General features: G+C 44.8%; 1 protein-coding gene across 3 annotated transcripts; it reads right to left on the bottom strand.

The window, feature by feature from the left end:
- Positions 1-421: 421 nt before the first annotated feature.
- LOC121305259 (von Willebrand factor A domain-containing protein 5A-like) lies at positions 422-16,378 on the bottom strand. 3 transcript variants are annotated; one of them, XM_041236817.1, is made up of 20 exons: positions 15,924-16,378; positions 14,295-15,212; positions 13,879-13,945; positions 10,810-10,857; positions 10,431-10,633; positions 9,866-10,088; positions 9,366-9,532; positions 9,064-9,178; positions 8,527-8,702; positions 8,090-8,178; positions 7,401-7,545; positions 6,560-6,639; positions 5,999-6,113; positions 5,254-5,412; positions 5,061-5,164; positions 3,020-3,237; positions 2,493-2,603; positions 2,272-2,399; positions 1,960-2,086; positions 422-1,304 (listed from the first exon to the last, which is right to left on the bottom strand). In XM_041236817.1, the coding sequence occupies exons 4-20, from the start codon at positions 10,850-10,852 to the stop codon at positions 1,225-1,227; spliced, it is 2,283 nt and encodes a 760-aa protein (XP_041092751.1). In that variant the 5' UTR covers positions 10,853-10,857; positions 13,879-13,945; positions 14,295-15,212; positions 15,924-16,378; the 3' UTR covers positions 422-1,224. The 3 variants fall into 3 exon arrangements, with proteins under 3 accessions (XP_041092751.1, XP_041092752.1, XP_041092754.1); XM_041236818.1 differs by lacking the exons at positions 13,879-13,945; positions 14,295-15,212; positions 15,924-16,378 and adding an exon at positions 12,464-12,563; XM_041236820.1 differs by lacking the exons at positions 13,879-13,945; positions 14,295-15,212; positions 15,924-16,378 and adding an exon at positions 11,840-12,239.
- Between the last annotated feature and the right edge of the window lie 251 nt (positions 16,379-16,629).

Genomic DNA, 16,629 nt, shown 5'->3' with positions numbered 1-16,629 from the left:
GGTACCTCTTTCAGAGTTTTTCCGGTGTTTATCAGTTAAAACCGAAAATCAGAAGCCCTGTGTATAATACACGCTGTGCAAAGCAAAAGGGGTGAGCGGACAGTTTATAGTCAGAAGGAAATAACTTAATGTGTTTTTACATTTTACACTTACCAAAGAAACACAGTGATCACTGAAAGAGGAAAGCTGGGGAGTGTCAAAAGAAAATTCCCATTGTTATTGTCAGGTCAGAAACTATAATTGTAGGGTAAACCCTTTCTCTTAGGGGGTAAGGGGGGGGGGGTGCTCAGACTCTGTGCCACAGCTGCCCTGGAGTGGAGGGAGCACCCTTTCTCTTAGGGGGTGAGGGTGCAGTTCAGTCTCCATGCCACAAGCTTAGCTTGAAAACTACAAACTCACACACAATAGTACAATCCCAAACTTCTGTTGGTTATGTTTTAATCTTTTAACGTAGTACAGGTTTGTTTGCAAAATAAATCAAAGCCATTTAGCAAAAAAATACTGTGTTACTTCGCTTTACTTATTTATGCATTTCAACCATTGTAATCAGTAACAGGGTTAAGTTCAATTAAAGTCAACGCTCTCCAGCAATGCCCAGCAATTTAGCCAATGCCAAGTTCGGTCATAAATTTAGACAAAACATCTCGGCTGCAAATCTTATTCGATACAGGGGCTGAGTCCGTAGTATAGCCGAGATCAATGCCAAGACACTCTCTTTGTTACAACTGGGACAGTAACATTGATAAAGACCATATTACAGCTGAGGGAACACAAAGCCATTTTGTGGCTTGGAAACTTGGTTTTAAGAGACTGTTTCAGGCCACTGCACGGCAGAGACTTGGGGTTTAATACAGCAAAGTTGCCTCAAACTAGGTCTCCTGGAGCCAGGTTTCAAGCCACTGTTCCCTCAGCTTAAGCAAGGACATAACAAACTCTTATGAAAGTTTGTAACTTGCAGAAAAGGCACACAATCACCCATAGTAAAGTCTACAAATCGCTGTGTTATAACAGCTTGTATTTAATAGAACAGTAGGACCACCCTTGGACTCAAAAGTAAACTACAGTCTAGGTTATAGGAAACTCCAGTCTGGGTTATTTCCTTTCTTTGAGCACGCGGATATAGCGTTTCCACACAGCTAAATATTCAGTGTGCTGTTCAAAGCAGGAGCTGGCTTGCTGCAGTGGGGATAGAAGGCTGATCGAGGCTCTTTGAGGTCTGGACCGTCACAGAGAGAGTGTCTGTGGCTCCACCTTGGAGCCAAGGAGACTGTTCCCTGCTTCCAGACACGACTTCAAACTGGCCCCTGAAACACACCAAACACACAGCGGGGATGAACAGGGAAGCAATGGGGTGCATCCATTAGCCACACTGGTCTCAAATGTGCAGTCTGTAGCACATTTTAAAACAGGATACCTGTAGTATTCCAAAGTTAAGGAAACCTCAGTTTCTTTAACCCAGTGTATTCTATCATATTTTAAAATCTAAATGCAAATCGCTATAAAAACGGGTTTCATTTGAAGAGCGACGTAACAAATAGAAGTGTCAGCTGTAGTCTCTCTTTAGCACAGCAGGGGAGTATTTGGGTGTAGACCTACTATTAAAAAGAACAAGGGTTTCTAGTTTTGTTAAATATATTTTTGAGATCAGGGCCCTCAGTGGTGTAGATCTGCACACATTTACTAACATGCTGAGCTGTACATATATATTTTTATATCTTTTTTTCACAATAAATACCGTAGACACAGCGGGGGCTTTGACAGTCAAGCTGTGGTTGTGCTTTGGATGGCTGTGGAAATGTTGAAAAAAAAACAATACTTCCTAGTCGAAATGTTTGTCGCTGAATTGTAGTTTCTTTTAGTATTTCTAAAGGTTATTTCTCACCTTCAGAAAATAAAACGAGAGACTGAAGTGTTTAGAGAGCAGGGCCTGGTTGTTGCTTCACTCAGTCAGTTATTTACCTGCTTGTGCTTTGACCCAGGAGAGCGCTTTCATTGCCAGGAACTCCCACTCCTCCTTTAGATCCGCCCTGAAGCCGTGTAGCCATAGCAACGCCAGCACCGTCGCCCACACGGCCCTGTCACTCACCTGCACAACAAGGGATTGACAGGAAGACTTTCACTCACCTGCACTGCGCGCACATGGGTGGTCTAATTATCCTCTCTGCAGAAAACACACTTTAGCAGAGTCTAAACTCTCCACTCTCAGATCTGCACATTGCTGATCACTAAAAGTCAACTCGGCTCTGCAGTGAAACGTCGTTGGATAATTACCTCGGCTGGCATTTTGCCGATGGCTTCTTGCTCCGTCTTCTCAAACACAGAAACGAGCGATTCGTTGAGCTCCCAGGAGCCGTCGGCTCTCTGCAGGGAGATCAGCGTTAGCACGGGGTCCTTCACCTCTGAAGAGCCGGGACAAAAAGGAAACCAGTGATAATCCAAAATCGCTTCTCAAAGAAAGAACCTGTATTTCACGAGCTTGTCGAGTTGCTTACCTGGCTCTGGTGCAGTATCATATGACATGGCATTGAAACCGCTATCCATATGCATCAAATCATTCTGATCATCACAAAACATCGCCACCTGCGGCATGGCGCAATACATCACTGAAAGACAACAGGGAAAAGAGAGGACGCTGAATGAAGGGCGTTCGAAAAAGCACCAGCAGAAAAAAACAGATCCTGTAAGCAGTGCAATGCACAATTCCCTATTACATGGAACAAGTTGTTCATAACCCCCCCCCCCCCCCCCCCCAAAAAAAAAAGGGGGTCGCCCCTTTCTTAACTCAAGAACTGTCTACCTCCTGGTTAAAAGCCCCTTTCTTTAACCACTGGACCACCACGCATTACTCATCAGCACACACAACGATGGCTCCAGGGATCCAGCAAAGCGTGGCCTCCCTAGCACCTCAGCATGGCGACTGTGTGCAATGAGCTGGGCCAGGTCGACATTGTAATTAAAATGTGTTCTCAACTGACTCGAGTGGATAAATAAAGGTTTTGATTGATTGATAGGCACTCACTTCGTGCCCTGATGTTCCTGTGGATCAGAGGTCCCTGCACAGCCTGATTCAGGTCCTTGTTCACAGCGACGAAGGCCGTGTGCGTTGAGATGACTCGGGCCTCCGTGCTAATCTTCACCACTCTCTCCTTCACCTTGTCTCCGCCCTCTCCCTCCACGCTCCCTCCTTCCTCCAGGGAGCGGATCAGAGTCCGTGCGGCCAGGCGGTGAGTCGTCAGTCTGCCCAGAACAACACTGACAAGTTCACGGTGCTGTAGTTCTAACGAGGACTGCACTGCACTCATGGAGCAAAGGTATTAGTCACGGAGACAGCACTGAGATTTGGAAGGTACAGTCAGATCACTCACAAGTTCAGAAGGCATCTACTGAAAAATCTCCTTTGTCAAGGAATTGAGCACTTTCTTTGTAAAATACATCTGACAGTGACTCAAGCGTCACCAGGAGGAAACTGACCACTTGGAGGAGCAGATGTCAGGACATTTTAAACCCTGCTTCGCGCACCTCATTGCAAAAAGAAGAAAGTTAGCATTGGCTTTAATAATACGCCCCTTGTACCTTAAAGGGTTAAGATATTTTAGTGTTTTAAATTCTTTAGACTGGTTAAGCTGTTTTACAAAAAAGTAGAAAACACATCAGGTTAGAGACCTGAATTTTAAAACATTTCTAGTGATGTTTTATGTGTGAATATTTTTCAAAATGTATTACTTCAAAATATGCTTTAGTTTTGAATTAGCATGTAAAGGTAAAAAAAAGTATAACTTATACCATATTACAGTAAAAACGATAATCTAAGAGCACCGCATTGCTTCTGTAGTTCAGCAGTGTGCACATGTATTAGAGCACCGCATTGCTTCTGTAGTTCAGCAGTGTGCGCATGTATTAGAGCACCCCATTGCTTCTGTAGTTCAGCAGTGTGCACATGTATTAGAGCACCCCATTGCTTCTGTAGTTCAGCAGTGTGCACATGTATTAGAGCACCCCATTGCTTCTGTAGTTCAGCAGGGTGGGCATGTATTAGAGCACCCCATTGCTTCTGTAGTTCAGCAGTGTGCGCATGTATTAGAGCACCCCATTGCTTCTGTAGTTCAGCAGTGTGCACATGTATTAGAGCACCCCATTGCTTCTGTAGTTCAGCAGTGTGCACATGTATTAGAGCACCCCATTGCTTCTGTAGTTCAGCAGTGTGCACATGTATTAGAGCACCCCATTGCTTCTGTAGTTCAGCAGTGTGCACATGTATTAGAGCACCCCATTGCTTCTGTAGTTCAGCAGTGTGCACATGTATTAGAGCACCCCATTGCTTCTGTAGTTCAGCAGTGTGCACATGTATTAGAGCACCCCATTGCTTCTGTAGTTCAGCAGTGTGCACATGTATTAGAGCACCCCATTGCTTCTGTAGTTCAGCAGTGTGCACATGTATTAGAGCACCCCATTGCTTCTGTAGTTCAGCAGTGTGCACATGTATTAGAGCACCCCATTGCTTCTGTAGTTCAGCAGTGTGCGCATGTATTAGAGCACCCCATTGCTTCTGTAGTTCAGCAGTGTGCACATGTATTAGAGCACCCCATTGCTTCTGTAGTTCAGCAGTGTGCACATGTATTAGAGCACCCCATTGCTTCTGAAGTTTTGATTTTCCATTCTCCTGCTAATCTATTCATTTGCACCCGTGCCAGCACGCTGCTCCCAACATTCGAGCTAGTTATTTGACTTGCTTATCGAAGGTGGCTCTTACAGCTGGCCCCCTTTATGTGTTTATTTCTTATTTCTCTATTTATTTCTCTTTCCAGTGCTTTTGTTCTCCCTGCGTAGATCGCGCGACTCTCCACATGGTCTTGGAGCGTCAGCCGAGTCGGACCTCTTTCTCTCGACTAGACGACAGCAAGCCAGGGAGACCATGGTTCATCCTCTATCCTCATTCAGCTTCCACCGGGGGAGGTTCGAAGAGTAGTCAAGGGGAAGCCCCTATTCTGTTACCAAGTCACAAGCACTTTGTCTTTATTCAGTACTCCCCCTCGAATACGCATTGAGCTAATATCTCGTACCCAGTGTGCTTGTCCGGCTGCAGTTTGAAGCTGATCTCTGTTTTGTGGGGCTCGTCTCCCAGACTGTACTGAAGACTCGCTCGACCCAACGCACTCTCGTCAAACTGGAGAGAGAGAGAGAGACAGAGAGAGGATGTTACTGAAGGGCTCCTTGTGCTTTACCAGCAGGTAGTCCACGCCTCCTCTTTCATACCTTTCCTTTGAGCTGCGCGTACAGGATTGACCTATGACCCCGAAAGAGGACCTTTGGCGTTTCGGACACAGGAACAACCTCCAGTCCAGCCGGGACGTCCCAGTCAAGGACAATGTTATTGACAGCGGGCTGGAGTGCGAATCTCAGACTCTGCATCACCTGGGAGAATCAGACAAGCAGGCCAGTGAACTGTTATTCACACACAGGGTAACCCCCTCACTGTATATCACTGAACTGTGATGCTTCCTTCCAGGCCACGGGCACTCTATTCTAGTCCCGCCCCCAGACTCTGGTTTGATTTATTGGCTCCGCCCTTCACTTCATGTTAGGTTTGACTGGCACTGTTGAAGCGCTTTCTGATTTCTATGTTATGCATTAGCTACAGTCTTTTTTTTTTTTTTTAAATGGAACCAAAAGTAACTATATTATTTTATTCACATACAATCAGGACAACGTTTCATTACCTGTCTGACTAACTAGTTACTGAAATGTAGTTAGATTACAGGAATGCAAGTTCCTCAAAAAAGTAATTAGATTACACTAATGCAATTGATAGGGCTGTATTTATTTCAATGGTTAAAAACGCTTGCTGTATTTACTGAAGGATATTTACACTACTCTTTCAGAAATGTTAACTTTCACGGGAACTACATTTCCCCAACACGGGTAAAATATCAAGTGAAACAGTGGATAACAAGCTGGATCGTTAGAGCCACGCTTCCTGTCACAATCCCAGGCCTCGTACCTTGGGCTGCATCCTGTCCTGGCCCGTAATGAACTCAGGGTGACCTGATCCTGCCCGTGCCATGCCTTTGATCAGAGCCGTGGAGGCTCCTTCTCCAATCCCAAATGTGAAGCACCTAAAACAAACCAAACTCCAGTGGAAAGTGTGGGCTGGGTATTGCAGAAGCAGGTCATCACAAATGAAACGATGGTGGATACTGGATATTTCCATTATGAACTCTTACACCGTTAACACCAATAATGTGCTATACTGTGTACAGCGGGGGGGCCCAAGCCTGCTCCTGGAGAGCCGCAGGGTCTACTGGGTTCCACCCGAGTTCTCAATTACCTCATTGACCCCAACTGTTTTCCGAATTGGTCAACATTTTGTTCTAGGTCTTTAGACATCGATGATTCAAAGATACCCAGAAAAGCTGCAGGATTGTGACTCTCCAGGACCAGGGTTGGACACGCCTGCTATGCAATCATCATCATTCTGGTTGATGCAATGACCACTGGAAATGAGATGTCAAAAGGGGAAAAGCCTGGATCTTGTCCCAGTCTGTGCCAGTACTCCCAGTACCTGTGTGTGCCAGCATGCTTCTTGACTTCACTGATGACATCTTTTGTGTTCCCTACTTCTCCGTCTGTGAAGACAAACAGCTGAGAGAAGAGTGCAAAATTGGTTCTAGTGGAACGCAAAACATATATTTGTTTTTAATTCTTGACATTTTCTATTGATCGATTAAGCATCCGATCTATGAATCACACCTGTTTGTTAGCGATACGAAATTGTATTGAAAGATAATCACAAGTAATATAATGCTGCTGCAGTCGGCCAGTCGAAGATAGAAAACCACTGCCAGACAGATGCTTGTGAAACCAATCCAGGAGACGTATATTCTGCTGTCTCCCAGTCACCTGATTAGGCCTTTCTGACTAAACAGGAATATGATATTCTTGTAAGCTTGAAGCTGCCCAAGTAAAGGCCGGACTCCACACTACAACCACAACTCCTCCACCGTCCCAGCAAGCACTGCGGCACATGACATCACTCTTAAAGCCACAGCAGCGCAATTATAAATCACTAATGTAACCAGAACACAAACTGTGTTTTAAATGATCACATTTTGAATTTAGCCTGTATGTAATTTACTCTACTTACTGGAAATGTTTAGTAATGCCAGATAATGTTTAATATACATATATATTTACTCGCATGTAATTTGCAGTACAAGAGTGGAGACGGGGGAAGCAGAGGGATGGAAAGGACTCAAAACCAACTTAGATTTAGACTTCGATGCGTGCGAGGGGAGAACTGTTTCATGCAGCAATTTCATTCTTTCCCCTGCCCCTTCCCACTGGGTTGACTTGTAATAGGAGGAGGAGTATCCTCCCCCCCCCTCCCCCACCCCCCTTCCCACCTGTCTGGGGTGTCCTGGTCGGCAGGCTTTGCTGTAAATGTCTTTCAGTGGCTCCAGGATCTCCGTCCCTCCAAAATCAGCTCCCATCCCTTTCACCTTCCCCAGAGCATCGTCCATCGTCTGCTGAGTGTACGCAACACTCTCCCTGAGAGACACACAGGAGCGCTATTACAAGTTATATAGAAAGCGATTTCCTTGTACGCTACCCACAATAAAACTTGAACCACAGAATTTGGAAAACCAAAACATGACGGCTGTTTTGGGTCACAGGTCAAATTGAAGGGAACTTCATCTAGAAAACTGACACAAAAAAGGCTAAAAGGAGGTTTCTAATGATTCCTGGCTTTGCAGGTTATGAATCTCAGGGTTTAAAGAACGAGCTATGAAGATAAATGGAGGGGTCTGTGTTATTAGGCTAGCAGAAAAAATAAAGAGAATTAGGGAGGGGACTGATTGACATCTTTAAATGAACTCTAGCTAATGCTTTAAGTGAAGCCCAAGTGCAGAGGACACAGTTGGAAATGAACTTGGACAGAGGGAAGAAGACACTTCTAGAACAGGTTATGTTATTGATGCTGAATCATTAGGATCTTGTTTTGAGATCACCCGGCACAGAGGGCTTCCCTCTCGTTCCTAAACGATTTTGGGATCAGAAAAGGAAGAGCTGGCTGATCTGCTACTCTACTCACGGGAAGAACGCCTCGAAGTGTGACCCAAAGCCGTAGATATTGAAGAAACAGCCCAGGGGCAGGCTCTTGAGAAGAAGCAGCAGGGTGTCCTGCAGAGAAGACACCAGTTTGAACAGGCATGTCAGGAACACACAGCAGCGTGCACACGCATTAGAACACACCACTGTACATATGAACTGAAACCACTGCCACTGAAAATCCAGGGAAACGGTCAAAATAGGCAAATCAGCGATTGTCTAATTGTCTTGACTTTAATAGATCACACATGCAATGCATTCAAAATAGGAGAAAAAGCACAGTGTCACAAATGGTAAAATGTATGAGTTTTTAGAAGTTGTTTAAGATGCCTAATTAAAGCACAAAGTGGACTAACATTTTCACATGAGTGCCTACTGTTTCTATATCAGCGAATATGAACCCTAACACTGCGTTCATACCCGGGCGCTCTCAATGCGCATTGGCCCCGACTCCATGCTGCTCATTGGACAGTCCATGCTGCCCGAGCGATCCACCAGGAAGATGAATTCTCCACAGCTGGGCTGGGGCGTCGACGCAGCCGCAGGGAATTCTGGGTAGAGGCTGAGCATCACCAGCGGGTCCCCCATCAGTGAGCCTCAAAAACACAAGAGTCAAAAATCAAAAACTACAAAATCGATCCACGGACAATGTGAAATGTCTATTTTCATAACTTCCATTTTATGTGAATCTGTCACTACTACATTCAAAAGAATGAGCAACAGAAAGCCATTTGCCTCTGGAGTGCTCCAATCAGAAGAGAGGCGTGCCTCCCTCCATTACATCACCAGAAACAAACAAATCCAGCATGGAGACTGTTCAATTGCTCTCCCCCTCTAGTGGACATCTTTGTAAATATAAATTGCTAAATCAAACACTATACCAAAAGATCAGGATCAATGGGCAATTGAAACACGAATCACCCAAAGAAGCATTCATCTCAGGCAGTGTGTCCTTACCGGGTGTGGCCGAGGCGAGCCCCCCCTCCAGAATAGCGGTGGGCTGGTGGGGGTGGCTGTAGTAAACCAGCAGCTCCACATCCTGATCAAACTTGTGACCTGGAGACAGCGAGACCTGAGAGAGAGAGAGAGAGAGAGAGAGAGAGAGAGAGAGAGAGAGAGGGGTGTTTCTGTGGACTACAATATGTATTATGATACACGTAATAGTCCTTTAGGGATCAACAAAGGCTTTTCAGAAACTTTATCCACTAACGTTTCAGCTTGTGTCTTACTGAGACTCCCACAAGGAGGGGAACTGTTACCTGGGCCTGGGTCTTGTCGCCTCCGAGGTACTCCAGAGGCGTGAGGTCACAGTTGGATTTCACCTGGGCGACTCCACTGGGAGAGGCGAGGTGGGCACTGAAAGATAGAGAGTAGGGCACCGGCCCTCCAGAGGCTCCGGACACTGGAGCAGTCAGGGACTCAGAGCCTGGAAGACAGGGCGGCAGAGACCTGATAATTCAGCAACATTACCTCACCTCATTTCTGTGTATGTTTCACAACAACTGGATTAGCGGTTCTTCAGATATACAGTAGGGTGCCTATTTACCAGAACACCTCAAGAGCACCATGCCTAATTAAAGCACAAAGTGGTGTAACATTTTCACACGAGTGCCTATTGTTTCTATATCACTGATTACTGAGTGGAAATGGAAATCTTCACCCTCAGAGGTTTCTATGCAGGTAGGTATATAAAGGATATAAATGACTAATCTTGAGGTGTTTCAACACATGTGCACACTGCTGTCTATCCTGCTCTCACCAGCAGGGGTGTATCGGGGGTTCAGGACGGCAGGCAGGCAGTATCTCAGAGCCCCGTCCGCTTCCACAGCCAGCTCTGTCACGTAGGACAGACAGACAGACGCTTTCTGACCCGCGGGCAGACTGCCCACGCTCAGCCTGAACACGTCCCGGCTCTCATCGCTCTCCTCCAATAGGAAGGCTTGCTGTCCGCTGCTCAAGGCGTCGTCATAGGTGTCACGCGCCTGGAAAGAGAGAAGGAATGGAATCTCATCACTGGAGCTCCTCACACAAACACTGACAGAGAGAGAGAAAAGAGAATGAGTGGAGCAAGGGATGAGCGTTTTCACAAATCCATTCTACTCTGCAAGCCTGAAAATTACAGCTGGAAGTATTATGAGAAAGTGTAGGCTTTATGGCCTACAGAAAACGTTCAATCTTCAGAGGGAAGTTACCCTCATTTAAAAAGAGCTACACTAGTCCTCCTTTAACACAGGAATTGAGTTCTACAGGCTCCTGGTCCTTAGTCCAGGTTACACTGCTAGTTTAGGGTTAATATAATTGTAACACAACCCAGAAGTTGCTACCTCCTGTTTCTCTCGGATCTCAGCTTGGATTTTGACCCCCCCGATCTCGGCGTGGAAGTCGTAGACCGAGGAGTCCTCCTCCATGGGAAACACGAAGACAGCCTCCACCGGGCTGGACTCTGAGTTCTCATAGCTGAGAGTGGAGCAGACATCCGCTACAAAGCCTTGGACCTTCACCTGCACAGTGATCCCCTTCAGAGGCACTGTGAGAGAGAGAGAGAGAGAGAGAGAGAGAGTGAGAGAGGGGGAAAGAGATGAGAGAAAGAGGGAGAGAGGAGAGGGGAATAGAAGGGAGAGAGAGAGGGGGGAAGGGGAAGAGAGAGGAGGGGGATGGGGTGCTCTAACACATGTGCACACAACTGTACATACATATTCTTACCTGGTTCATTTTTCAACGTCAAAAGCCCACAACAGTCTCTCATCTTGTCTGTTGAACAACAGAAAAAGAAAGCCAACAAAAATAAACCATAGCTTCATATTCCACGGTACTGTCATTAAAAGGGACTGTGTTACTAGGATAAAAAGATCGGTTCTAAAAACAAGGTTAATAATTTGTTGGCTGTACAAGTTTCCGTCGTCCTATTTCATGCTCCATTTCATGTGGAATGACCCAAGTGTGTTTTAAAAAAAAAAGAACAAGCTCTGGTCTCTGCCACAAGTCAATACAGCAAACGCAGGTCAGCCGCGACTAATGCACTGTTTGTGCCTCATACAAGCTGAAGTCACAATACGAAACACGAGAGACTTTACTAGGTGGAAATCTGCACCAGACTGAAGATGCATCGCCATTAACTGGGGGTTGGTCTCCTTCCTGTGAGATGACATGACCTCACCGAAGGGAAGACTGTGTGGTCAAGCCAGGGACTGCAATGAAAACAGACCTTCGTGTTGTTTGAAACAAAACTTCATATAACAAACTCCGAAGCTACAGTGACTATCATCTCTGCTCCAGCTAGGATTATAAAAAGATTGTCAAATAGGAGAATTGTTATCCAATCACAACAAACCCTTATAATGAAAGAGGCTACCTAACAAAGCGTATGATGACCGTTAATAATAATAATAATAATAATACACTGATGATCAAAAAGATACCTCCACTGGTTGCTCAAAGAAGATCATTATTTTATTCCAGAGATCTTAAATGTATTGTAGTATGTGTATAATAAAAAAAATACAGAATTAGGAACGGTTTATTAGACAAGCACATGCTACTAGTAGATAATAATATCATTTCATTACCCTAACTATAATGCATACAGTAATACAGTGTATCCTTGTGATAGCTTGCGTATCAAAGAACACGTCAAAGACGTTTCTAATGAAAACAAACCACAGCCGATCCTGTCAAACCAGTGTTCAGGGTGTTGGTTCATAGCAGCCGAGTGTGCAAATCACCCGTCACTCACCTCAGACACGAGTAGAAGAATCAGCCCATTTTACAAATGCGCATTGTGCCAGGGGGAGAGAGACGCAGGATTCTCAGGGCATAAAGAATTGCACCAAATTTAGTCTTGCCGAGAACTATTCCCCTCCAAGAACAGGCAAGGATGGGTAGCCTGAAACTTAGTTCCAATCTCCTGTAATATAATTCTTTACATGCAAATAAACATCCCATCCAACCAACTGCATGCTTTTTCATAGACCCAGACTGCCCAGATAATTTCTACAGATCAATGTCTTTATCTTTGTAGGTGTAAAATTGATTGCACTGAGCTTGGCGTTGTCCCTCGGCCTCCACTTCCTAAAACCCCTTGCACACAGGAAAATGCGCATCGTTGCTGCACCCAGACCACTGACTACTGCACCCATAGGTGTACGAACAGTTCCGTGCAAAAAATGTGCATGCAGGAATTTAACCTATAAGGAAACTTCCGCAGGAAATTCTGAATGCACATCTAGACTTTAGCTCTGCAAGAGTGCAGCACGCATGTGAATGAAGTTTTAAACTTGACTTAGTCAAAAAAAACAACGTAAATACCGACCCAGCAAGCGCTGCTATGGAGATTTTGTGAAGTCTTTCACTCTCTTACCTTGATGCGTCTGTCTTTTCAGCACAAGTGTGTGTATTGCTTTAGCAGCTGCGTGTTATAAACACTGTGGAAACTCCCACGGGATATTGCAAATTCTCTCCCCCTACTCCTCGACAGCTGAACCCGCTGTCCATTGGTTAGTACAGACTAAACTACGCTCACTCCCTCGTCCTATTGGTCAGCAACTCCTGTTATAGGCTGAGGTGCGGATTTTTTATTCTGCTTTTATGAAAACGTTTATCCATACTGAATAAAACGCAATGTTTAAAAATATGAATTGTGATACATGCTGTGTATTGCCTACAGCTATGTTTGATTTGAAGAAAGCGATTTTATATAAAGAATATATTACTTTTCCAGTTCTTAACAAAAGGTAATTTATTATGGTCCTTTTGCACAGTCGTTTGATTTGATATACCGTCTTGAGTATGGCTGTAGATTATAATCAATATATGCGCAATTATTGGCGCTGAAGATGATAATGCAGTGTTTCCAATTGAGTCCATGCTGTTTGTGACTATAAAGAGAAACAGGGAGCTGACGTTGCATTATTTACAAGTATTTTAAACAGCACAGTATCGTTAACACACACACACACACACACACACACACACACACACACACACACACACACACACATAAAGTTTTCATTAACTACAGTGTGAGATATAGTATAGCAGCAGGTTCGTGACTGTCTTTTCCAAATGTTTCCAATGTTGTATTTGCATGGGTGTCGTCGCCTTATCAGACGCTGAAACGCCCCATCCTCAGGCTGTCTGCGTTATATTGCATTAGCTTCAGTGGCACTGAAACCGTTTTTAAAGTAGGGGTGCTGAAAGCCATTGAATAAAACTGTAACCTGGAAGCCATGCAGACCGCTCCGCCCAGCACATTTAGTTCCAGCAGCCTTGATTAGGGGAGGCTTCCTGGAAGCCAGGGCAAGCACACTGAGAACTTAGTGTAGCAACAGATGTCTGTTTTAAAAACACAATTATATTCGATCTTTACAACTTCAAACCCATTAGTCTTACATATAAACTATGAAAACAATAATCAACGGACCACCTTTGCAATAGAACAACATTACAGTCGACCCTCGAGCCTGCCCTGGACTGGAGGGGCACCCTTTCTTTTAGTGGGTGAGGGAGGGAGCAATTCAGCACCCTAGTCCAAGGCAGACCTGAGACATAGAGACCAAGCTGTTCCCTCCCTCACCCCCCCCCTAAGAGAAAGGGTGCTCCCTCTAGTCCAGGGTAGATATGAGGGAGGGCACAGTTCAGCGGTTGAAAATACCACATGCATTCACATGGACATTATCTTAACTTCATTATCACATTTTCATTTTTATTTTTTAAAAGTAGTAATATCTGCTTAGTAATCCAGGATTAAGCAACCAATTGTGTGGGTGCAATTACCAAAGCTTGAAGAGGCACGGTCCTCCTTCTCGTCTTGTTCGTTATTGTTCACTCCTGTGACTCACATCTACAGGCAGGAAAATATGCAAATAACTGGAGAAATATATGGCAAAATATGCACATAACTGTGGTAAGTTTCATTAGATAGCTGCAGAGTATGTTATGTGTTTAGTATTTGTATTAATAATGGCTTCTAAAAATGGAAACGAAGTAAACAATCATATCACACAATGCATGGGTTAAGTACTTCCAGTTTAATATAGGAAGCATTTTTGCCAGTAACATCTTCAGAAACTGTCAAATAAAAACACGAGACTTCACATTTTCAAAGCCTCAACTCCAGTCTTTAATTAACTCCTACTTTCTGGAGACAACACTATCTGTTAATTTAACTAAACTAGACCCGAACAGCTAACCTCTATATTCCAGGTCACTTCAGCAGTCTGTTTGTGATCTTTATGAGATGATGTAGCTGCAGAATATAGAGAATCTGTGGAAGATCTGAATTGCCTCCTACTCCTGTCACAAGACCATACTGTAATACTCCTTCCTGTGTTTACACACAAAAGGACCCCACCACCAGGTTCCTGTTGTGTGCAGCAGAACACAAGGCTCCAGTGGGACCCTAATGCATGTAACACAGGAAGGAAGTGGCTTTGGCCGAGTGAAAATAAAGACGTTTGGTAAAAGGAGCAACACAGTTGTTGTTGTTTGGCATGTTGTTTTGAGAACAAGGTTTCTTAAAGGCTTAGTATCCTCAGTGCCGTCTTCATTTACAGCACTGCTTTGAAACAGTAACAGAGGCAACACAAAATAACGTGCACAAAACCGATGGAAGTTTCAAGAGATGCAGTAATTCCAGCTTCAAGCGCAACGCATAAAAGTATTTTTTGTGTCAATAACGTGAAACGATCAAGCATAAGAAACATACAGAATATATCTAGACGAAGCCATTATCAATAACATATTTTAAAAAAACAGCACTGAATGAAAAGGCCCTGTATGTTAGTATAATATCACGCTGGCTGTGCATTTTTCTCTAAATCAAACATTTCTCTACCCACAGACCTCCAGTACAATTGCTGTTTTTGAAGAAGCGGAGTGGGTAGCTGGATCGAAGGCTGATTGAGGCTCTTTGAGGAAGCGGATATAGCGTTTCCACACAGCTAAATATTCAGTGTGCTGTTCAAAGCAGGAGCTGGCTTGCTGCAGTGGGGATAGAAGGCTGATGGAGGCTCTTTGAGGTCTGGACCGTCACAGAGAGAGTGTCTGTGGCTCCACCTTGGAGCCAAGGAGACTGTTCCCTGCTTCCAGACACGACTTCAAACTGGCCCCTGAAACACACCAAACACACAGCGGGGATGAACAGGGAAGCAATGGCAAACATGCCAGCTCTGTGGCAATTCACATAGTTTTATAGACTGGAATATACCAAAACAGTGGTTCTCAAACTGTGTGTGTGGGGGGGGGGGAGTTAGGGTTAGGGTTATATATTAACTTGAAGCAAATCTTACTGCCGACAGCTTCTGGCACGTCAAAGTTTCTAGATGGCGCTGTGCACCTTGACTGGTGCCTTTTATCACTGCTGCTGTCTGGTGATGTGTGTTTTTTAAAGGCTAAGCGGTGCGCATATCAGCAAGTGTTGGACACAAATCAGTAACCTGTTATTGCACTGGTACGTATGCTCTTATCACGATGGAGGGAATCAAGTACCACAGACAAGAGGAAGGGGGCACAGTCCAAACGGTTTGAGGACCCCTGCTCTAAGAGACACAGACAGAGATGCTGGTTTTGTAAATCTACAACTTCTTTAATACTTTTAAAGCTCAATTATTTTACCCCTTGACTTTCTCCCCAGTTTAAAAGGTCCAGTTACATTCCCTCATTGAAGCGATTTCCCATAACAGCTGAGGAGAAATGCAGGTCAGCGAGGGTCCTCCTATCCCCAAGCCGATACCCCAGTCACACCCAGGAACTTGAAAGGTAGTCAGTTCAATGTTTAGAGAGCAGGGCCTGGTTGTTGCTTCACTCAGTCAGTTATTTACCTGCTTGTGCTTTGACCCAGGAGAGCGCTTTCTTTGCCAGGAACTCCCACTCCTCCTTTAGATCCGCCCTGAAGCCGTGTAGCCATAGCAACGCCAGCACCGTCGCCCACACGGCCCTGTCACTCACCTGCACACACACACAACAGGGGATGTAACTGCACTGAGGCAGCAAGTGCTTGTAAAGTGCATGTCAAGGTAGAGATTCCAGCCTAGCAATACTTGAAATTCCACACAAACAGGACTGGAAGCACAGCACGGAAATCAGGACTAGAGGACACAGGTGGAAATTAAGCGGACCCAGGGAAGGAGACACTTCTTCACACACTTGGAATCATCTACATTTCCCTAATATTTGTTTTCTGAGCACTATATTATTTTGCCTCTAATTTGCTACAATGGTTTCATTATTTGCCTTGCGCTTCTACAACTCCCCACCCCTTCAGCGGCTTCCACGATTGGCTGACATGCTTTCTTCCAGTAACATGCTTTGACCCAGAAGACACTGCAGAGGTGAAATGACCTAGGAAGTGCATGTGTAACCCATCTCCAGAGAATAAGGCATGGGAACTTTCTTTAACCCAAACAAGAGCCAGAGATCAGGTTTTAAAACGAAAACCCATGTTTGCTAGAAAAATGTGAGAGAGAGAGAGAGAGAGAGAGAGAGAGAGAGAGAGAGAGAGAGAGAGAGAGAGAGAGAGAGAGAGAG

The sequence above is a fragment of the Polyodon spathula genome, chromosome 42 (assembly GCF_017654505.1).
Source record: "Polyodon spathula isolate WHYD16114869_AA chromosome 42, ASM1765450v1, whole genome shotgun sequence".
In the NCBI taxonomy this organism is placed as follows: domain Eukaryota; kingdom Metazoa; phylum Chordata; class Actinopteri; order Acipenseriformes; family Polyodontidae; genus Polyodon; species Polyodon spathula.
This window is presented reverse-complemented; position numbering and strand designations above follow the sequence as displayed.

What these genes read in the sequence shown, in the direction of transcription:
- LOC121305259 (XM_041236817.1), bottom strand. Translation starts at nt 10,852, where the DNA reads ATGAGAGACTGTTGTGGGCTTTTGACGTTGAAAAATGAACCAG. An exon ending in AGATCCGAGAGAAACAGGAG is followed by an intron (nt 10,089 to 10,430) that starts GTAGCAACTTCT and finishes CTCTCTTTCCAG; the next exon opens with GCGCGTGACACCTATGACGA. An exon ending in ACGCGCAGCTCAAAGGAAAG is followed by an intron (nt 5,165 to 5,253) that starts GTATGAAAGAGG and finishes CTCTCTCTCCAG; the next exon opens with TTTGACGAGAGTGCGTTGGG.